The 22,762-nt window shown below is 51.3% G+C and overlaps 1 protein-coding gene across 4 annotated transcripts; it reads right to left on the bottom strand.

Moving 5' to 3' along the window:
• Nucleotides 1-873: 873 nt before the first annotated feature.
• Nucleotides 874-9,559, bottom strand: ACP2 (acid phosphatase 2, lysosomal; the record flags this gene model as incomplete). 4 transcript variants are annotated; one of them, XM_080700861.1, is made up of 11 exons in its annotated part: nt 874-1,007; nt 3,408-3,583; nt 3,697-3,803; nt 3,914-3,996; nt 5,117-5,249; nt 5,657-5,746; nt 5,821-5,919; nt 6,024-6,176; nt 7,965-8,051; nt 8,801-8,896; nt 9,446-9,559. In XM_080700861.1, the coding sequence occupies 11 exons, from the start codon at nt 9,557-9,559 to the stop codon at nt 874-876; spliced, it is 1,272 nt and encodes a 423-aa protein (XP_080556987.1). The 4 variants fall into 4 exon arrangements, with proteins under 4 accessions (XP_080556987.1, XP_080556986.1, XP_080556988.1 ...); XM_080700860.1 differs by having other exon boundaries at nt 6,024-6,203; XM_080700862.1 differs by lacking the exon at nt 8,801-8,896.
• Nucleotides 9,560-22,762: the final 13,203 nt, after the last annotated feature.

The raw sequence follows: 22,762 nt of genomic DNA on the forward strand, positions 1-22,762 counted from the left end.
TACTCTCTGTTGACACAGCCAATAAAACCATACTCAACTGAGCATCTGAGTAGGTCTCACACTGACTTGGTCAACGGGCTCCATGGGTCTCTGACATAAAGAAAAGGCACAGAACCAGTACTCACAGTCCAAAACTTCATTCTCTGGGAGCCGCCTCAGCCTTATCCCAGGCAGAGTCAAGAGCTGTCCAGCTCACTGGCTGCATGTACCTCAGGTCCCTGCGGAGCCCAGCACGGCTGAGGGAGTGGGCTTATGATTCACGCCCACCTCCCCCACTCCCTCCCCGTGCAGTGCCAGCGCCTTCCAGACCTGTTCAAGTCCCGGGGGGAGGGTGGAATGGTGCCTGAAGCATTATGTCTGACTAACAGTAGCTTCAGCTGGACAGAGTAAATGTAGCTGGCTGGCTACTGGGTGATCTGATTCCTTGGTAGCGAAAGTTTGTAACCCCAGCATTGTGCAGTTTTTCTGTCTTAAGCACTGGAGGCAAGACGATGTCCTCTGAGCCATTTGCCAAGGACTCAAGACTGGAAGAGGGCAGGGCGTGGTGGGAGAGCAAGGCGGGCCAGACACTGACTCCTTCAGTTTTTATCCCAGGTCCTGAGTGAAGCCTGAGTGCTGTCTTCGTCTCAGGTCCTCAGCGCACGGAAGAGGCAAATCCAGCAGGAGAAAGCCCCTGTCCGGCACAGCACTTGGTAAATGTGAATGCTGAGCGAAGAGGCGCCACGGGCCAAGCCAAGCCCCACTTGCTCGTGTGGGCTAGGGGCAGAGGAGGCCCAAGCCAGGCTCTCCAGCCCGTAGCTGTGGAGTAGCAGTCAGGAACACGGCCCCAGCCCACCTCCCCTAGGAGGCAGAGGGCAGGGGGCTGAGTGGTTGTCAGGCATGGTCTTCCCCATCTGCGATGTGGCGGTAGCCAGGAGGCTGGGCCTGCACCCGGAAGAGGACCGTGAGCAGCAGCACTATGAGAAGGAAGAGGATGGAGCCGCAGACCGCCAGGGCCACGATCACCTCTGCACAGGGCGGGGAGAGAAGGCAGCATCAGCACCCCCAGCAAACGCCGGCGCCTCCCCCGTGTCCGGTGCTGTTCTGGCATGCTGAGTAGTCTCTTCCCTCATGGAGTTTACATTCTAACACAAAGGTTCTTTCTTCCCGTGCTGGAGATCAAACAGGGCCTCACGCATACTAGGGAAGTGCTCCACCACGGAGCCCCAGCCATGGCCCAAGTTTACTTTCTAGGAGAGGACCCATAAGCAAGTGGAAAGGAGGTGAGTCAGGGGAGGCAGCACCGAGGAGGTGAGGACAGCCCGGAGCAGTGAGTGAGGCACAGCGACGTGAGCAGAGGGAGGGTCAGGAAGCAAGTGCAGAAGGCCCGAGACAGGAATAAGCCTCACAGGGCCCAAGATGAGCACACTGGTATCAGAGCAGAGCAGGCTAGGGGCAAGCAGGAGACGGAGCAGAGGACCAGGCCACGCAGGGGCTGGGAGGCCATGGCAGAGAACCTGGATTTCATTCTCTATGACAGGAAGCCACTGGAAGATTCTGAGAAGCACGGTGATGTGAGCCTCTATTTACGGTACTGGGAATTGAACCCAGAGGCATTCTACCTCCAAGCTATATACCCACCCTGATTTTACTTTTTGTTTTGAAACAGGGTCTTGCTTGGTTGCTAAGAGTCTCACTAGGTTGCTAAGGCTGTCCTTGAACCTGCAATATTCCTGTCTCAGCCTCCCAAGTACTGGGATGACAAGCATGTGCTACCATGCCCGGCTGAGCCCATATATTAAAAAAAATTAACTCTGCTGTGATGAGACTAGTAGGGACAAGAACAGAACCAGGAAGAACACTGGGAGGCTTTTGAGCAGGTCAGGCAAGAGCCGATGGTGGCTGGACTAGGGAGGCAAGCGCATGTATTTGTAAGGCTGAGCTGTTAGGGTCTGCTAGGGGACTGGAGGTGGGGTGTGAGAGAGGGAAGGGCTAGGCTCACGCTATGCAACCAGGGGTCTGCTTGGCACTGCCTGAAATGGGGGAAGCTTGAATGGGGGAAGCCTGAAGGAAGAGCAGATTTTAGGAAAGACTGTGTGTGAGGAAAGACTGTGTGTGTGTGTGTGTGTGTAACTGGGGGATTGGACTCAAGGGCGTTCTATCTGAACTATACCCCCAGCCCGAATTTTTATTTATTTATTTATTTATTTATTTATTTATTTATTTATTTTTATTTTTGTGTGTGTGTGGTACTGGGGTTCCTGGAAACCCTTCTACCTCCGGGCTACACTCCCAGACCTATTTTATATTTTATATTTTTATTTGGAAACAGGGTCTCTTAAGCCAGCAAGGCTGGCTTCAAACCTGCACGATCCTCCTGTCTCACCTCCCAAGCGTGGGGATTACAAGCGTGCGCCACCACGCCCGGCTGACTTTTTATTTTAAAATGGTCTCCCTAAGCCACTGAGGCTGGTCTTGAACCTGCAATTCTCCTGCCAGCCTCCCAGTACTGGGATTACGGGCGTGCGCCACCACGCCCGGCTGACCACTAGGTTTAGACATGTCGACTTAGATGCCTCATTGGACATCCATGTGAAGACCTCGAGTTGGAGATGACGTACGGAAGCCATGAGGCTGGAAGAGAGGACCTTAAGAGCCAGCACAGATGAGAAAGGGCTGAGGACAAGCCCTGGGCCATCACTTAACAGGGAAGGAAGCCGCCTGGAAGTTAAGAGAAAAACCAAGAGAAGCCAAGAAAGGTCTTTTGGTTTCTGTTTGGCGGTGCCAGGATCTGAACCCAGGGCTTCCTGCATGCTAGGCAAGCACTTTTACCAGTGAGGTGCATTCCAGTGCCCAAGAAAGTGGTTAAGGAAGGAGTGGTCAGTTAGTAAAGCTGCTGGGAGGTGAGGGGAGCTAGGAATTGGCCACCTCGACAAAGGCGTCACTGCAGCCCAAGGTGACGCCAGGCTTCCACCGTCAGCGCGAGAGAATGCGCAGCGAGGAAGTAGAGCCAAAGTCCAGGCAACTCCGTCCTGGCCTCCACTCTCAGAGGGACGAAGGACACAGAGGAGCTGGAGAAATGGGTCTCAGAGGTCTGTTAGGCTTCGGGACGTAAGCGGGAGAGAAGGAAGCACCGTCATCAGAGGTCCTCACAGAGGAGAGGGGACGAACCCGGGATGCAGGGACACTCGTCCTCGCACCTGGCGCACACCAGCAGGTCAGCTGGGAATCCGGAGGGGGAGAGCGGGTGCTCTCTCCTGGCTGCTCTTATTTTCTCGGTGCTAGAAGTGAGGTATCCCCTAAGGGGGAGGACTGGGGACACGGCATAAAATGGTCTCAGGGAAGTGGCCAGGGGACGCAGTAAGATGGCTCCCCAGGGCTGGTGGATGTGAATGTAACGTTGAGCACCAAGGCGGGCAGCGGCTCACCTGTGTCTGCGGCATCGTCTGCCAGCTGGCACTCCTGCTGCCAGTCCTTGGGCACGACAGGCTCTGTGAGGCGGAGGAAGTCCTGCAGTGGGCAGCTGTGAGGGCAGCCGGGCAGGATCAGCGGCCAGGGGGCCGCCTTACTTTCATTGCGAAAGTACATCTCCACCGAGAAATTCCTGAGGGTGGACGGGGCAAGACAGGAGCGGCTCACCGTGCTTGTAACCGAGTCCCAGGCTGCCCCCAGCCACACTGAATGCCCTCCAGAGAACACACTGGTAGCTCTACTTACCCGTTGTCTTCCTGGTAAAGTTCAAATATGTGGCAGGAGGCGTAGGGGGCCTGCTTCCCATTGTAGACATCCAGGGCCATTTGCAGAGCCACCAGGGTAGTGTCGTGCTTTGAGGGAGAGGGGCTGCCCATCAGACTGCTCCCCAGACCCCCAGGCACCGGGGAGAGCAGAGGCCCAGCTGGGGCTCGACATCAGGGCACTGGGTTTAGGAGCTTACCGCCGAGTAAACCAGCAGCTTAGGGAGCTGGGAGGTGGTTGCCATCAGGGTCAGGTTCTTCCGTATCTGAGCCAGCAGGACCCCTGAAGAAGAAGAGGCCCCGGTGTGAGTGCTGACGGCTGCCACTGCCTTCAGGTCAGGCCCACCTGCTCCTCTCATCCTCGGCTAGTGCTGACCACCAACCCAGAGGATTCTTCAGCTTCATGGAGACCAGGCCAGAACTCTACAGCACTCCCTCTAAGAACACTCGCATCGACAGAGGGAAGCCAGCTAAAACAAGGTATCTGTATTTAAACACACATGTAAAAGCCTGGTCACTTGTGAATGAGCGATGAGGTCCTGCCCATAGTTTGATTACGCCAATGCAGAACGAGATGTAAACCTCAGACGGCTTCAGGGCACTTAAGATGGTGGCTCAGTGCCAGGGTAACTGCCACATGCAGGTTCTGAAAATTACTGAGGTGTCAGGTTCGACAGCTGGCACACACCTGCGTGCTCAGAGTACTCTCTGCCTACTGTCAAAGTGGCCCCAGAGGTTCTCTGGAGGGAGGTGTTTACTTAGAGAAGGGAGGGTCTCCTGACACTTGAGAATAAGAATGGCCGCCGGGCGTGGTGGTGCACGCCTGTAGTCCAGTACTTAGGAGGCTGAGACAGGAGGATGGCAGGTGTGAGACCAGACACAGCGACTTAGTGAGACTCTCGGCAACCTGGCGAGATTCTGTTTCAAAAAAAAATAAATAGCTGGGCGTGGTGGCGCACGCTTGTAATCCCTGCACTTGGGAGGCAGAGACAGGAGGATCGCGCAGGTTCAAAGCCAGCCGCACGCGCTGGCTTAGGAGACCCTGTTTCCAAATAAAAATGTAAAAATAGGTCTGGGAGTGTAGCCCGGAGGTAGAAGGGCTTCCAGGAACCCCAGTACCACCAATAAATAAATAAATAAATAAACGAATAAATAGTTCCAGAGGTGTAGCTCAGCAGGAGAAAATGTCCCTGAGTTCGATCCCTAGTACCACCAAAAAAAAAAAAAAAAAAAAGAATGGCACAAAAGCAGCATGCAAGCCTGATCATGGTGACACAGACTGTGTCAGGGGAACAGGAGATCTGTGTAAAGGGGATGATGGGGGGAAATATTTCAGACAGTGAGAAGCCCCCACCACATTTTCAACGCGGAGGAAGGGCGTGACACGCGCTCTCGTCACTCACCCCCCTGGAGCCGGGCCTTCTCTGCCTGCTCATGGATCCCGAAGAGGAAGCGGAAGCTGAAGTCCTTCAGCTGGCTCAGACGCTGCATGGTTTGGAGTGAGGCCCAGGGAGGCAGGAGCAGCCCGTGGGTTTGCTGTGTGTCGCACCAGGCAGGTTAGCTCCCTGGGCCCAGGCCAGAGCCTCTCCAGGGGCAGCCCTCTTCCCGGGAGGGAAGGTGCCTGTGTGTGTGAGGGAGGGAGAGGAGGGCAGAGGTGAGGCAGACGTGGGGACAGCGCTGGGCTGCAGGGCGTAGGAGGGGAACAAGAGTGGGACTCAGCAGAAAGGCGTCTGGTACCACACGAGCCCGGAGGGGAGCAGGAACTGCTGATGACCAGTAAACCATTTCCCGCTCTGGGGTTCTTTCCCTCTTGAGGGAAGTCCCGTGTTTCATGGCAGCGGTGTGCCGGGGATAGGAATGGCCGTATCCAGACACGTGCTCTGCTGGCCTGGCGTCTGCTGAGGGGGGAAGAGCAATCCCACTGGGGACCCCGGCGCACTCACCTCACAGAAGAGCGTGTCATAGACGTTCCAGACGGTCTCCAGAGTCAGGTCTGTCAGCCCTGTCTCATTGGCCACCATGTCCAGAAATTGCTATAAAGAGCAAATCGGGGATCAGCCCTGCCCCGGGGAGAGCCGTGTGATGGCGCCCGGCTCGCCCCGCTCACCACGCTCTGAGCGCTCTCGTTCTGATACTCTGGCGTCTGCCGGGTCTCATTCTGCAGCTGCTCATAACGGGGACATGGGCCCAGCGGGAACTTCAGCAGCTGCAGACCAAAGTGGGGAAACAAGCAGAGGCGTTTGGGAAAAGCAGGCCCATGAGCACAGGTGGCCCCTCCGCCGCCTCTAGGGAAGGGCTGGCCAGTCTTACCCTGTCCTCAGTGATGGGCACAGTGTGAACAGGGATAGGCTGCCACGAGATGTTAGGGTTGAAGCGCTGCATTTGGATGGGAGGAAAAAGCCCAGCCAGGTTGGCCTCAGCGCTCATGAGAGTCCGGTCAAAGTCTGTGCTCCGCACATAAACCTGTACAGATAGCAGCAAGAGCCGTGTGTGTGTGTGTGTGTGTGTGTGTGTGTGTGTGTGTGTGTGTGCGCGCGCGCACTCTGGCCTCTCACTGGAGCCCCAGGGGCAAAAGAAAAATTATATATTTTGAAAGAGGGTCTTACTAAATTGCCGAGGCTGGCCCCATACCTGCAATCCTCCTGCCTCGGCCTCCTAAACACTGGGATTATAGGTGTGTGCCACTGTACCAGCTGGAAGAACCTATTCTTGATGGCTGCCCAGCACCGTATACCCACCAAACATGTGGCCCTCTCCCCTCTATCCTTGAAGGCCCTAACACTTAGCAGGGGGCTGTTACCACTGGTGAAGAACTTAGCTTTTGAGAATGGCTCTAATTCAAATTCCCCTTCCTCCTAGTCAAAAGTACTTAGTAGTCTCTCTGGCCTGTTTTTTTTATTTTTTATTTTTTGGTACTGGAGATTGAACCCAGAGGCATTCTACCTCTGAGCTATACTCTCAGCCTTTTTTTATGTTTAACTTTGAAACAAGGTCTTGCTAAGTTGTTGAGGGTGGTCTTGAACCTGTGATCCTCAACCTCCCAAGTACCTATTCTATTTTTATTGCAGAATTAGGGATTGAATCCAGGGGGATCCAGGGGCATTTTACCTCTGAGCTACACTGCCAGTCCTATTTATTATTCTTTATTTTGAAACTGGGAGCCGGGCGTGGTGGCGCACGCTTGTAATGCCAGCATTTGGGAGGCTGAGACAAGAGGATCGTGGTTCATGCACAGCCTCAGCTACTTAGTGAGGCCCTCTGCAACTCAGACCCTGTTTCAATTAAAGAATAAAAAATAGGGCTGGGGGCATAGCTTGGAGGTAGAATGCCCCTGGGTTCCATCCCCAGTACCACACACACACACACACACACAAAAAAAAAAAAAAAAAAAAAAAAGAAAGAAACTGGGTTTCGCCTGTTTGCAGAGGGCCTCACTAAGTAGCTGAGGCTGGCCGCAAACCTACGATCCTCCTATCTCAGCCTCCCAAGTACTGTGACTACAAAGCATGCACCATCACACCTGGCTCCAAGTACTGGTCTATAAGAACACGTGTCTTCTCATGCAGACTAGGGTCCTGGAGGGTGGAAATCACTCCTCACTCTTCCCTCTTCCCTTTATAAAGTAACTTAGAGACCAAGGAGGAAAAACAAGGAATAGAGCAGTTTTTGAAAAGGGAGAAAGAAACTGGAGAAGGGCAAGCTCAGGACAGAGCTGGTCCTCCAGGGAACAATAACATGTACAAACCCTTGAGACACCTGCGGCTGAGTGCCGTAACTAGGAGGACAGCTACCTCCATCCCGGGGAAGCAGGGAGCTTGGGAGCGGTGCACTTATTAGAGCCGCTGCTCTTTATCGTGGCTTGTCTGGCTTATCATCTGACATTCTCACTGCATTCTTTGCCCATGAAGACAGAGACTGTCGTCTGTGTACTGTACGCCGTATGCAAAGCCCTCGCACGATGCTTGGCCCTTAGAAGGCACTCAATAGCAAGCTTGCTATTTCGGTCAGAATCTCCTTTGCCAGGCCCTTCCTCCAACCTGACGTGGATGCTTGATCAGTTTTGCCTCTTCCCATCCGAGCAGAGGCCACTCAGCCTCCAGGGCTACATTCTAGATGCCTCCTGTCTTGTCTAGTTCTGGGACCATGATGCAGGAAGGAGGCAGAGTGTCCAGCCTCATTCTTAGGCTTCCTGGGGCCAGAGGATGAAGACAGCCAGCTCCATTCGCCTTGCCCTAGAGCGCCCAGCCTTACCTCTTGGCGATGATAAGATGTGTTTAGAAAGCCACGGTAGCGCTGCCGCAGAGCCCGGCCCAGCTCCCAGTGCTGCTGCATCCCCTCCTGTGGGCAAACCCAGGTTAAAGGACCCAGGAGGGAGGGGTGGTTCAAAGCCCTCTAGGTTTTAGACACTGCTGCTTCCTAAGCTTGCCCCTAGCTGGAAGGAGGAGTGGGTTAATCTGACCCCAGAAGTGATTTGTTACGTAGCCAGTTGTGCAGAGTAACATAAGGTTCTGAAATCTGATTAGAGACAGGCGTGATGGTACCTGCCTGTAATCCCAGTACTCGGGAGGCTGGGATAGGAAGATTGCAGGTTTGAGGCCAGCCTCAGCAATTTAGCAAGACTCAGCAGCCTACTGGGACCCTTGAAGACGGAACAGAAAATAAAAAGATGTAGCTGGAAGGTAGAATGCCCCTGGGTTCAATCCCTAGTACTACCAACACTCGCGCACGCACACACACACACACACACACACACACACACACACACGTACACAGAATCTGATTAGGGGCAGAGATGTGGCTCAACAGCACAGTGTGCTTATCATGTATGATCCCTAGTGCCACACAAACCCCAAAAACAATATCTGGTCAAAGCAAGCACCCCTGTGACCCAAGGGCCCTCTACCACTGAGCTACATTCCCAGCCTTTTTTATTCATTTTTTACTTTGAGACAGAGTCTCATTAAGTTGCCCCTGCTGGCCTTGAACTTGAGATCCTCTTGCCTCCGCCTCCCTATGAGCTGCGACCTGCCTAGACAGAGGTCACTCATTCTACAATTGACCCTGAGGTGTGCTGGCTCCTGACCCACCTTGGTTAGCTGACCAAAGCCCTGGGGCCACGCCTCTTCCTGATAGGGGTCCTTGGGATATGTCTTTACTGGTGAACGGTCTCCATGTCGGTACAGCTGAGGAAAGAAAATGGTTTGCCTACATGTAAGGGGTCTCCTCCATGTGGGCACAGAGCCTCCCTCTGCCCCGTGTCGGGGAAGGAAGCCTCACTCTCACTACCCCGTGCAAAAGACCACAGAGTTCAGGAGGGTCCGAATTTGACAAAGCAGTGTAACCAGAGACCACAAGCAAACCAAAGGCGCTGGTGGGAAGCAAAAACAGTAGTGAAAGCAATGCATTCGGTGGGGGAAACTGAGAAAAAAGACCACCAAAACCCTCTTGATTGATGGGTCTCTTAACCTTTTAACTACATCCATGTCTCGGGGCAGACTTAACCCACATCCTCCCTCCCCCGATGTACAACTCCTTATTCGGGCGCCCTGCCCCACCGAAATGGCCCAGAGCGCCACATTCATTCTGAACCAGGCCTCCCGAACTGCCCCAGGCCGTGTCTCCTAAACCCGTCCTCCTCCAGACCCGACCCCCAACACAAGCCCTGCCCCTCCCTCCAGCAGGCCTTTGCCCTTTAGTTCTGGCGAAACTTTGGTGACTGCGTCACCCATTACCAAGGTAACGAAGCGCAGGCTCCGGGCCTGGGTGAGTGGCATCACCATCAGGTGCATCCCAAGAAGGAGCTGGAGAAGAGCCGCCCGGCTCCAGCCGGACGACCTGCCCGCCATCACCGCTGTCGTGTGTGCAGCAAAGAGGCCGGAACGCACTGGGTGGCACCCACTGCAGCCGCCCGGACGCGCTCGGGACGGCACACCGGAAGTGCCCGCGCCGCCATCTTGCTAAGGGAAAGACTGGAGTGATGGGGAAAGGTCCGTCCGGCACGGGAGGCGTGGAGGAGGTTCGCGATGTGGCAGTGGCAGAGAAGCCTGGGGGTGCAGCGCGACCTCGCGCGGCAGAAAGGGCTTGAAGACCTCGTCTGGGTAGAGCGGGCCTGATCGCGCTTTCTCTTCACGTACCAAGGCGGCGCTTGTGCTAGGCCGAGAGAGCGAGCGCCGCCCCGGGCCGGGGCGCGGCAGCCCGACCCTGAGCCGCGGCGGAGGCCGACTTGCGAGGGGGAGGGGAGCCTGGGGCTAACCCTAACCTCGCCACGCCCTGCCCTGGGTGGAGTTTGAACCTGGGCTCCGGCTCCGTTTGGGGAGCGGGGTAAAGCGTGTAAACAGCCCTTTGGACTCCCTGCGCCCTTGAGGTTGGGCCGGGTCTAGGCTGCGCTTCGTGCCCGGAGCAAAACCTTGGTAGCCCTTTCACTTCCCTTCCCCAGCTCTCCACCCTCCCATCCACTTCCAAGTTTCTGTCAGAGTCAGGACGTCACGCTGCTTCCCTAAGGAGTTGGGTTGCACAGGATGTTCAGACGGCAAACCCAAAGCATTGACTCCCTAAGGAGGAATTACGAGTCATTGGGGCGATATTTTTGGGCAGGCCCATAACATAGAGCTGGATAGATAGGTGGGGATCCTGCAGAATCGGAGGCCCTCCAGGCATTGACCCTTAGGATTCAGTGCAGCCGCTTTGGACTATGTGACTCTGAACCTGGAGTGACGCAAAGTTACAGGAGGTCAGATTATAGGCCCTTCGGACACTTTGATTCAGATCTGCCCACCAAAAGCAAATTCACCCTATCATGGGCAAACAGAACTATTTAGGACTCCAAACTAAATTATTTATTTATACCAAGCCATCTAAATTTTACTTACATAGTTGTGATGAAGGAGGCTGAGTGAATGGAATAAGGTTGGGTGGCCAAATAGATTTTAACCATTTTAGTCACAAGCTCCTTTATGAATCAGATGAAAATTTAGCCTTCTCCAGACAAATGTCAAGAGTAATATAAGAAACCCAGCATGGTGGCCCACACTTGTAATCCCAGCATTTGGGAGGCTGAGACAGGAGGATGGCGATTCCAGGGCAGCCTCAGCTACTTAGTGAGGCTCTATGCAACTCAGTGAGACCCTGTTTAAAAATAAAGATTAAAAATAGGGCTGGGGGCGTAGCTCAGAGGTAGAATGCCTCTGGGTTCCATCCCCAGTACCTCCAGTACTTGGGAGGCTGAGACAGGAGCATCACAGGTTCATAGCCAGCCTCAGGTACTTAGTGAGACTCTTTCAAAATAATAATAATAATAATAAAATAATAATAATAATAATTAGGGTTGAGGGATTGGCTCAGAGGTAGAATGCCCCTGGCTTCAATCCCCAGTTCCACCCTTAAAAAGGTAATATAAACACAATGTCAATATTATGAACAGACAATGGAATTTTGTATATAATCCCAAAGTGTCACAATGACCCTCCACTGGTTTATTTTATTTTTCATTTGTGGTACTGGGGATTGAACCCAGAGGCATTCTACCTTCAAGCTAAATCCAGCCCAATTTTATTTCTTATTTAGAAACAGGGTCTCCTTAGGTTGATGAGAGTCTCACTACTTGTTGAGGCTATCCTCAACCTGTGACCCTCCTGTCTCAGCCTCCAAAGTACAGGGATTACAGGTGCGTGCAAAGACACCCATCTTTGTCCAAAGGTTTAAAAATCTGCAAGCCAGGCATGGTGACACACACTTGTAATCCCAGCAATTCAGTGAGACCCTGTTTCAGAATAAACAATAAAAAAAGGGCTGGGGTTTTAACTCGGAGGTAGAATGCCCTTGGGTTCCATCCCCAGTACCAAAAAATAAAAAAATAAAAAAATCTGCAATTCTGAATCCCTGATTTTACCTAGTTCTCTTACTTTACAGATTAGAAAACAAACCCAGAAGTGGTTCACAATTATAATCCCAGTGCTTGGGAGGCTAAGACAGGTGGATTGCAGGTTCTCGGCCTCAGCAACATAGTGAGGCTATCTTCAATTTAGTGCGACCCTGTTTCAAAATAAAGAATAAAAGCCAGGCATGGTAGCACATGCTTGTAATCCCCGTGCTTGGAGGCTGACACAGGAGGATTGCATAGGTTCGAAGCCAGCCTCAGCTACTTAGTGAGGCTCTAAGCAACTTAGTGAGACCCTGTTTCCAAATAAAATAGAAAATAGGTCTGGGAGAATAGCCCGGAGGTAGAAAGCCTCTGGGTTCCACCCCCAGTACCACCAAAAAAAAAAGAATAAAGCCGGGTGTGGTGGCACACACTTGTAATCCCAGCATTTGGGAGGCTGAGACTGGAGGATCGCAGTTCGCCGACAGCCTCAGCTACTTATTGAGGCCCTCTGCAACTCAGTGAGACCCTGTTTCAAAATAAAGAATAAAAAATAAGGCAGGGGGTGTAGCCCAGAAGTTGAATGCCTCTGGGTTCCATTCCCAGACCCACACACACACACACACACACACACACAAATAATAATAATAATAAAATAAAGAATAAGCCGGGCATGGTGGCGCACACTTGTAATTCCAACATTTAGGAGGCTGAGACAGGAGGATCTGGGTTCACAGACAGCCTCAACAACGTAATGAAGCCCTTTGCAACTCAGTGACACCCTGTTTCAAAATAAAGAATAAAAAATAGTGCTCGGGGTGTAGCTTGGAGGTAGAATGCCTCTGGGTTCCATCCCCAGTACCCCCCCCCCAAAAAAAAGGATAAAATAGGACTAGGGGTTTGGCTCAAAGATAAAATGCCCCTAGGTTCAATCCCCAGTAACACACACACACACACACACACACACACACACACACACACACACCAAGCAAGCAAGAAAGAATGGAAGGAAATCAAAATTCAAAGAGAGAAGAAGTGAAGAAGTGACTTACCTAAGTTCCGGTTCAGGAAAATAGACTGAAATTCAAGTTTTTTGATTCTCAATTAGTCTTTATAATGGGCTGTTTCTTGCAGGCTACTCAAATTACATTGCTAGACTATTTTTGGTAGCCTGGAGTACCTTCAATAAAAATATTTCTATTAAGCCAGGCATGGTGGCACACGCTTGTGATCCCAGTACTTGAGAGGCTGAGACAGCAAGATCATGGATTCACAACCAGCCCCAGCTACTTAGCAAGGCCCTCTGCAAATTAGTGAGACCCTGTTTCAAAATAAAGAATAAAAAATAGAGCTGGGGTATAGCTTGAAGGTAGAATGCCTCAGGTTCATTCCTCAGTACTTAAAAAAAAAAAAAGAAACCTTTTCACATTAGTGGGATTGAATGAGAAGAAACATGGCTAAATGGGAAAAATGTGCATATTAATGAAAATTTATTTAGATTTTTTTGTTTTGTTTTCATTTTTGGTGGTACTGGGGTTCCTGGAAGCCCTTCTACCTCCGGGCTACACTCCCAGACCTATTTTTACATTTTTTTATTTGGAAACAGGGTTTCCTAAGCCAGCGGCAGAGGCTGGCTTCAAACCTGTGCGATCTTCTGTCTCTGCCTCCCAAGCGCAGGGATTACAAGCGAGCGCCACCACGCCCGGCCGGTTTTTTTGTTTTGTTTGTGTGGTACTAGGACTTTCATCCAGGGGCACTCCACCCCTGAGCTACATCCTCACCCTTTTTTATTTTGAGACAGGGTCTTGCTAACTTGCCCACACTGTCCTTGAAGTTGTGATCCTACTGCCTCAGCCTCCCAAATAGCTTGAATTGCTGGCATGTGCCACCATGCCGAGCTAGAATCTTTCCTGTGTGAGGGGGTTGCTGGGAATGGAACCCAGGGGCATTTGACCTCTGAGCTACACCCCCAGTCCTATATTTTTTATTCTTTCTTTTGAAACAGGGTCTCACTAAGTTGCAGAGGCCTCACTCAGTAGCAGAGGCTGGCTGCAAACCTGGAATCTCCTGTCTCATCCTCCCAAGTACGGGGATTACAAATGTGCGTACCACGCCCAGCTCTAGAATGTTTTTCTTTTTAATGTGATCCTTATTCTTCTTGCAAACGAGGCAGACCACTGTACTTTCAGAATACACATTTTTAGTTCGCCAAATTTTAGCAAATAGAACAAAAATTCCTCGGATTCATCTTTTGCTTTTCTTCCCACTTGCTCAGATATGTCTACATCCTTTGTGCCTACAAGTATGCCTTGTAGGAGGGATCCGTGAAGCAGATTTTACTTCATTTTTTGTGTGTGAATGTGGTACTGGTGATTGAACCCAGGGACATTCTATCTCTGAGCTACATCCCCAGCCCTGTTTTTATTCTTTATTTTGAAACCCGATCTCACTAAGTTGCAAGGGCTGAGGTTGGTCTGGAACCTGTGATCTTCCTGTCTCAGCCTCCAAGTACTAAGATTAGAAGCTTGTGACACCAAGCCCGGTTCAATGTGTGTGTGTGTTTGTGTGTGTGTGTGTTACTGGGGATTGAACACAGGGGCATTCTACCTATGAGCTATACCCCCATCCCTATTTTTTATTTTTTATTTTTTATTTTTGGTGGTACTGGGGGTGGAACCCAGAGGCTTTCTACCTCCGGGCTATACTCCCAGACCTATTTTCTATTTTATTTGGAAACAGGGTCTCACTAAGTCGCTGAGAGCCTCGCTAAGTAGCTGAGGCTGGCTTCGAACCTATGTGATCCTCCTGTCTCAGCCTCCCATGTGTGGGGATTACAAGTATGTGCCACCATGCCCAGTTTTTTATTCTTTATTTTGAAACAGGGTCTCAATGAGTGGCAAAGGGCCTCACTAAGTAGTAGTTGAGGCTGTCCAAGAACCACGACCCTCCGGTCTCAGCCTCCCAAATGCTGGGATTACAAGCATGCGTGCGCCACCACGCCCAGACTGGCTCCAGTTTTTATAATGAAAAATGATTCCAGGAAGGTGTAGATTAAAAGTAGATAGTAGGGTCTAGGGCAAAGCCTTGATTTCTTGCAGGGGCATTTTACTTCTGATCTGCACCCTTAGCCCTATTACTTTGAAACAGGATCTCCATAAATTGCTTGAAGTTCTCAGTTGCTAAAGCCACTGGGAACCTGCGGTCCTCCTGTCTCAGCCTCCCAAGCAGTAGGATTACAGGCATGTCTCCACACCCAACTCTCATATCTTATTATATATGAAAAAATAGACCTAAGCCAGGCATGGTGGCGCACGCTTGCAATCCCAGCATTGGGGAGGCTGAGACTGGAGGATCGCAGTTCGTGGCTAGCCTCAGCTACTCACTGAGGCCCTCTGCAACTTAGTGAGACTCTGTTTCAAAAGAAAGAATAAAAAATAGGGCAGGGGGTGTAGCTCGGAGATCAAATGCCCCTGGGTTCCATCCCTATTCCCGAAAAAAAAAAAAAAAAAACCTGTATATAGATTGGTAGATAGATAGATAGATAGATGGGTAGGTAGGTACATGTGCATATATATACCTGACCAAATAAAGTAGAATCTCTGAAGGGGAGGTCAAATTTGGGAATCACTGATCTATTCTGTGTTGGCAGAAGCAAACCTAAATAGAGGTGAGTTAATCATTTTTCCTGTCAGGAAAGATAGTTTTGTGTAAGGGGGTGATGTTGATTTTGTTTTGAGCTTGAGTTGTTTTTTTTTTTTTTTTTTTTTTTTTTTTCGGTACTGGGGATGAAACTCAGGGAAATTCTACCTCCAAGCTGCACCCCCAGCCCTATTTTTTATCCTTTATTTGGAAACAGGGTCTCACTAAGTTGCTGAGAGCCTCACTGAGTAGCTGAGGCTGGCTTCGAACCCGTGCATTCCTCCCATCTCAGCCTCCCAAGCGCGGGTATTACAGGCGTGCTCCACCAAGCCCGGCTAGAGCTTCAGCTTTTAAATAAGCTTTACCTGCATTCAGATTTTACATCTGCACCTTACTAGTGACTATCTCTGCAGACTTATTGTGAGAATAAATGAAACAGTGCATGTAAAAACAAAATTATGTAGACAAGCCTAAATAAATGTATGTTTCTTCTTTATTTTCTGCCTTCTGCATCATCCCTGAACTTGGAGGTCTGGGAGCCAGGAATTAGATTTGTCCCTATCTTGATTGGGTTGTTGAGTAGAAGTCACTTGGGAGATGATCCCTGCACTTTCCAGCCTTCCCGAACCTGAGAGAGCAAGAAGCACTTGCCCAGGCTTCTGAAACCCCTCCTGTGGCCTGCTCCCTGGGAGAGTGTCTTCAGGGGAGTTATCCAACAGTGCATGTGACCACAGACTGGCACATGTTCCTATTTTTGCTTCCAGGTTCCTTTTACTGCCAAAAGAAGCCTCTGGAGATTTGGAGGTCAGAAATGTGACTTAGGAGACTCCCGAGTGTGTTCCCAGGAATGTTGCCTCCTGTAGGCGCCAAGGAGATATATAGGAAAGGCCCATGGACACTTGGACTTAACCTTCCTGTGGGCCGGCAGGACTGTGCCATGAAGGTGAGGCTGGCGGAGTGGGACAGTGATGCGAGCTGCAGGTCACCTCATTATTGCTCTGGCTTGGGGCAGAAGTCTCGGCCGTTGTGCTCATGAAACTGGAGACCCTGCCAACAGGTCTTGGTCTCTCCCTGTTTTCCTCTCCCTTTGCCTCTTTGTAAGGTGCTCCTCAACCCTTGTGGCCTGGAGCAGCAGGTCTCCTGATCTAAGGGCTCCAGAGGGGACTTGTGTGTGGTCCTGGTCCTGGGAGAGTCTAGGAGAAGGAGCTGAGGGTCAGGAGTGGATGAGGGGGGAGGGGAGAAGAGGCTCTTCTCAAGGCCCCAGATGCTCAGATTCCAGGCCCTTGAATCCAGGTATCTGAGGTGCTGCCATGCTGGAGCGCGGGTGGGGAGGGAGCAGATTTGGTGCTGTGGGTGTCTCCCAGCGGCTGCTGTCCCTGGTTTCTGCTTTCACAGGACAGCCAGGGCCTTGTGAAGTTTGGGGAAGGAACACAGGAGAGGAACAGAGTTATGACTCAGAAACGCCCAGACCAGCAGACTGGGGTGGGGGCCGTGAGGGGACCTTGTGACGAGGGAACAGAGCAAGTGCCGGAGGCAGAAGTTAAGATGAGGGCTGGAGAGGGGCTTTTCTGAACTGCGAAATTAAATACATGGGCAGATTTTGCACCCTGCTTCTCTGTGCAATCCCTGCCCCATTCCCCATCCCACCCCGCTTCCTCCCATCTCTCACCAAGCTCCTCTTCAGTTTTCCCAGCCCTCTCCCCTCTGGTTTCTCCTGTCCCGCCCCACACCCCACATCCACCCCTGCTCCCTCTGTCCTCCTCTCCCCTGGTGCCCTGCTCATCTCCGCTCTGGTCCCTCTGGCGGCTCGCCCTGGCCCCTGTGCTATGCTTTAATGTGGGCCCATGAGAACTGGAGTTCACAGCAAACAGGAAGCGCCTGTGAGCAGGAAGCTGGGAATGGGTCAAGGGTGAATGGCCAGCAGTAACCTCAGCTCCTGCCTGCACATCTGAGTGAGGCATCTGCAGTGCTCTCCCTGCTCCCCGCAGCTGCCAGCGCTGCTTCCTCCATCTCACCTGAGAGCAGCGGCAGGTCCCGATGCGGGAGAAACAGAGCACAGGACTGAGCGGGACATCTGATTCTGATCTCAGCTCAGCACTGTGTGTGGTCTTGAGCAAGGCCCTCCTGTGAGCTTCGATGTTCTCTGTAAAATGGAGTTATTTATCCTCCCTCCCTCCTGGGACTGCTGTAAGGACCAAAAAAGCAAAGCGGGGGGGGGGGGGGGGGGGCAGGCATGGGGGTTCACGCCTGTAAGCCCAGTGCTTGGGAGGCTCAGACAGGAGGTCCAGGTTTGTAGCCAGCCTCAGCAACTTAGTGAGGCCCTCTGCAACTTAGTGAGACCCTGTTTCAAAATTTAAAAAATAGCCGGGCATGGTGGCGCACGCTTATAATCCCTGTGCTTGAGAGGCAGAGACAGGAGGATCGCACAGGTTTGAAGCCAGTCGCGCTGGCTTAAGAGACCCTGTTTCCAAATAGAAAATATAAAATAGGTCTGAGAGTGTAGCCCGGAGGTAGAAGGGTTTCCAGGAACCCCAGGACCACCAAAAAATAAAAATAAATAAATAAATAAATAGGCTGGGGGTGTAGCTCCAAGATAGAATGTCCCTGGGTTCCATCCTCAGTACCACCAAAAAAAAAAAAAATGAAAAAGGATGAGAGGACTAGGAGGCAATGATAACTGCTGCCAGTTTTTGAGCATCTACTAACATGCCACACGTTGTGTCATGCTATGTTCATATCTCACCACAACTTTATGTGGCAAAGAAAAAAATGCCACAGAAGCCAGGCATGGTGGCACACACCTGTAATCCCAGTATGTGAGCAGCTGAGACAGGAGGATCGCAGGTTCAAGGACAGCCTCAGCAAGTAGGGAGACACTCATCAACCGAGTGAGACCCTGTTTCAAAATAAAAAATAATATATTAATATAGTACTGTAGGTAGGGCTCGGAGATAGACTGCCCCAGGGTTCAATCCTCAATACCACACACACATAAACACACACACCTGTTATTATCTCCATTTGTGTGTGTGTGTGTGTGTGTGTGTGTGTGTGTGTGTGTGTAACTAGGGAAGAAACCCAGGAGCCTTCTATTTCTGAGCTACATCTCTAGACCTATTTTATATTTTATTTGGAAACAGAGTCTCACTAAGTTGCTGAAAGCCTCACTAAGCTGTTGAGGCTGGCTTCAAACCTGCAATCCTCTTGTCTTGGCCTCCCAAGTACTGGGATAATAAGTGTGTGTCTTAATAACACTGTGCTATTATAATACTCCATTTTATTTTTATTTATTTATTTATTTTTACAGGTCTGGGGATGGAACTCAGGGTATTCGACCCCTGAGCTACAGCCCCTGCCCTATTTTCTTTTCTTTTCTTTCTTTTCTCTTTTTTTTTTTTTTTTTTTTTTGTGGTACTGGGGTTTCTGGAAACCCTTCTACCTCTGGGCTACACTCCCAGACCTATTTATATATATTTTTTTTTATTTGGAAATAGGGTCTCAAGCCAGCGAGTCTGGCTTTGAACCTTCGCAATCCTCCTGTCTCTGCCTCCCAAGCGCCGGGATTACAAGCATGCGCCACCATGCCTGGCTCCTATTTTTTATTCCTTATTTTGAAACAGGGTCTCATTAAGTTACGGAGACCCTCACTAAGTAACTGAGGCTGTCCGCAAACCACTATCCTCTAGTCTCAGCCTCCTGAATGCTGGGATTTCAAGCGTGCGCCACCACACCTGGCTTATAACACTCCATTTTAAAGAAGAGGTTTAGAGCCAGGCATGGTGGCATACACTTGTAATCCCAGCATTTGGGAGGTTGAGACAGGAGAATTGTGGTTCATGAACAGCTTCAGCTACTTAGGCCCTCCACAACTTAGTGAGACCCTGTTTCAAAAATAAAGAGTATAAAACAGGTCTGGGGGTATTGTTCAGAAGTAGAATGTCCCTGGGTTCTACCCCTAGTACTTAAAAAAAAAAATAAATAAAGATAGCCCGGTATGATGGTGCACCCTTGTAATCCCAGCATTCCAGAGGCTGAGACTGGAAGATCGCAGTTTGCTGACAGCCTCAGCTACTTAGTGAGGCTCTTTGCAGCTCAGTGAGACCCTGTTTCAAAATAAAGAATAAAAAATAGAGCTATAGGTGTAGCTCAGAGTTAGAATGCTCCTGGGTTCCATCCCCAGTACCACAATAAATAAATAAATAACAAAGAAATAAAGATAGAGGTTTAGAGATATAAGTAAATAATTTGTTCAATTACGATCATACATCTGATCTGGGTGAGGTGGTTCATGCATATATTCCCAGTTCCTGGGAGGCCAAGGGCAACACCTCATTTCAAAACAAAAAAATAAAAAGGCTGGGAGTGTAACGTGGAGGTTGACTGCCCCTGGGTTCAATCCCCAGTAACACACACACACACACACACACACACACACACACACACACACCATATATCTGGAGCTCAGTGTAGTGGCACATGCCTGTAATCCCAGTATTTGGGAGGCTGAGATAGAGGGATCACAGGCTTGAGACCAGCACACAGTAACTTAGCAAAACCTTGAATTAAAATAAAAGAAAGGCTAGAGGTGTAGCTCAGAGGTAGAACACCCCTGGGTTCAATCCGCAGTAACACACAGACAGACAGACAGACACACACACACGTACACACAAAATCACACATCTGGGCTTGGTGTGTAACTCAGTGATAAACCACTTGCCTAGCATGTATGATGCCCTAAGCTGGATCCCTAGCACTGAAGAGAGAGGAAAAAACAAACAAACAAACAAACAAAAAAAAAAAAAAAACAAAAAGAAAAAAATAACCACAGCTAATGAGAGGCAGGATCAGGATTTGAACCCAGAATCTGAGCACAGATACCAAATGCTAAATCAGCATGCCAAGTTGAAATTCACTGGAGCTAACAAGTATGGGCTAGAAGAGAATCTTATTTTTATTGTTTACTTATTCATTCAACAAACAAGAACACAGTACCTATTGTGTTGCCTCCTCTTTGTCAGGTCCTGTTCCAGGGGTTACGGGGAGGTGAAACGTGAGGTCGATCTCAGGTCTCTGCAGCGGCAGGAAGGCTACAGCGATAGCCTCAGATGGGACTCTTCCCAGCTGGGGCAACCTGCATACCTTCCCGGGTCCAGCCTGGGCTGGCCCCTGAATTGCTGCCACCTGCTGCCCCAGCCTCGTCCCAGGCCTGTCATTTCTCAGAGCTGACTCCCTACCAGCCCCTCCGTCTGCTGGCTTCCTCTCCTCTCTGGCCCCGCAGGGCACTCACAGACTGACTCCTTGGAAGCCCCAGCACCTGCCTCTCTCCACCCTTGGAGTTCTACCAGCTTGGCTCGGTCCTGGGGCTTGTGGGGAGAGCTTGGCCCCTTCCCAGAGGCAGGGGAGGAGGAGGGAGGCTGGGAAGGCAGGCTGGGACTCGGTGTCGCAATTCTGGGCTGAGCTGAGACCTTTGCTCCGCGAGGTGTCTATGGAGGGGAGGGAACGCTCCTCTGGAGGCTGCCGGGACTGGGGTGGGGGCGCCTGGGAAGCAGTCCTAAGAGCAGAGAGCCTCCAGGTTGAAGAGAGGGACAGGAGAGACTTGGAACTGGGCTGGTTTGTGGGGAAATGCAACTGTCTTGGTTAAGGGTAGGGGACAGGGTGGCGCCGGCCGAGGGGGTGGCCGACTGGGGAGGAGTCAGCCCGGTGGGGAAGCTACCCCGTGGGCGGAGGCCAGGGCTCCAGTCACTTGTGGGGCAGTCGGCAGGAAGGAGAGGTGGCCCGACCCCTGGGCAGTCCCTCCCTCGGCCTTCCCCACATTATCACTTCCCTGGGACTCCAGGTCTCTCTGTGCTCAGCGCCCGGGAGGCTGGCCGGGCCTCCCGACAGGGACTGCACCACCCTGCTCTCCCAGCAAGGGGGCTCCAGAGACTGCGCAGCCAGGAAGTGTGGTGGCCTGGGGACTCGGTGGGTCTGCTCCTCAGCAGTGGCCTGGGGCTCTGTGTGGGGGTGGGGCAGGCTGGGATCTTAGAAGGGGTCTCTGGGAAGCCGCGGGGGATGATGGTGATGGGAGCTTGGGGCAGGATAAGGTCCTATTTAGGTCGAAGAAGTACCCTTCGGTCCTGGGAAGGAGGTCCTGTATCTGAAATCTTGGAGAGTGAGTCTTGGAGCAAGAGGTTTGTTTCTACCCAGAAATTGATGAGAGTAAGATATTCAGTTTCATATTCTCTCTCTTCCTCTCCCTCACCCTCTCCTTCCTTCCCTCCCTCCCTCCCTCCATCCCTCCCTGCTTTTGTGGTGCTGAGGATTGAACCCTGGGGTATTCTGCCTCTGAGCTAGATACCCATCCCTATTTTATTTTGCTGAGGCTCTTACTGAGTTGATGAGACTGACCTCAAAGCTGCGATCCTCCTGTCTCAGCCTCCCAAGTACTGGGATCATGTTACAGGTATGCCTGCAGCACCAGGTCCAGGTGGGAGTGAGATTCTCTCGTGTAGCCCGTGCCTCCGTCTCCTGGTCCTGTCTACTTTGGCTCTCCCTGGGTGCTGGGGCAAGTGGAAGAGGATCTGACCGAAGCAGAGCAGTGTGCCCAAACACTCCCGGTGGCCTGGAGGGGCTTTGGAGACCAGGGAGGCACGATGGCTGGGAGCCGACTTTGGAGTCAGACCAGGCTGTGGTCTTGGCTCTACCACCACTTAATTTTATGGCGATAGGCAGTTTACTTAACCTCTTTGAACCTCAGTTTGCTGCTCTGTAAAATGGGTTTAAGAATAGTCCTGAGGGGCCAGGCATGGTTGTATGAGCCTGTAATTCCAGTTTTGGGGAGGCTGAAACACGAGGATTGCAGGTTCAAAGCCAGCCTCAGCAACTTAGTGAGACCCTATTTCCAAATAAAACAAAAAGGGGTGGGGATATATCTCAGGGGTAGAATGGCCCTGGGTTTAATCCTCAGTAGCGCGCGTGCGCGCGCGCACACACACACACACACACACACACACACACACACACACAGACTCCTGAGGGAGTTGGGCATGGTGACATACACCTGTAATCCCTGTATTTGGGAGGCTGAGACAGGAGGATTGCAGGTTCAAGGACAGCCTCAGCAATGAATTAAAAGGGCTAGGGTATAGGTCAGAGGTAGAACACCCCTGGGTTTAATTACCAGTACAAACAAACAAACAAACAATATTCCCGAGGGGCTGGGGGTATAGCTCAGTGGCAGAGTGCTTGCTTGCTTAGCAGGTGCAGGGCCTTGGGTTCAGTGCCCAGCAATGGGGGAGAGAGGGGGGAGGGGGATGGGGAGAGAGAGGGAGGGAGGGAGAGAGGGAGGGAGAGAGAACAGTTCTGACCTCCTAGGGATATTACGAGGAAGGCATGTAAAGTCTTAGCACGGGCTAATACATGGCAAGTAGATGTTAGCTGATAATGTGAGAACCCATAAAAGGCAGAAACAGGAGAAGGGAGCTGAGGCCAGAAGGAGGCCAGTTCTGAAGAGTGTGACCTGGGCCGTTCCTGCAGGACAGTTCCTTGGTAATGTCCAGGGCTCCAGGAAGAG

Source organism: Muscardinus avellanarius, assembly GCF_963383645.1.
Source record: "Muscardinus avellanarius genome assembly, chromosome: 1".
Classification (NCBI taxonomy): Eukaryota; Metazoa; Chordata; class Mammalia; order Rodentia; family Gliridae; genus Muscardinus; species Muscardinus avellanarius.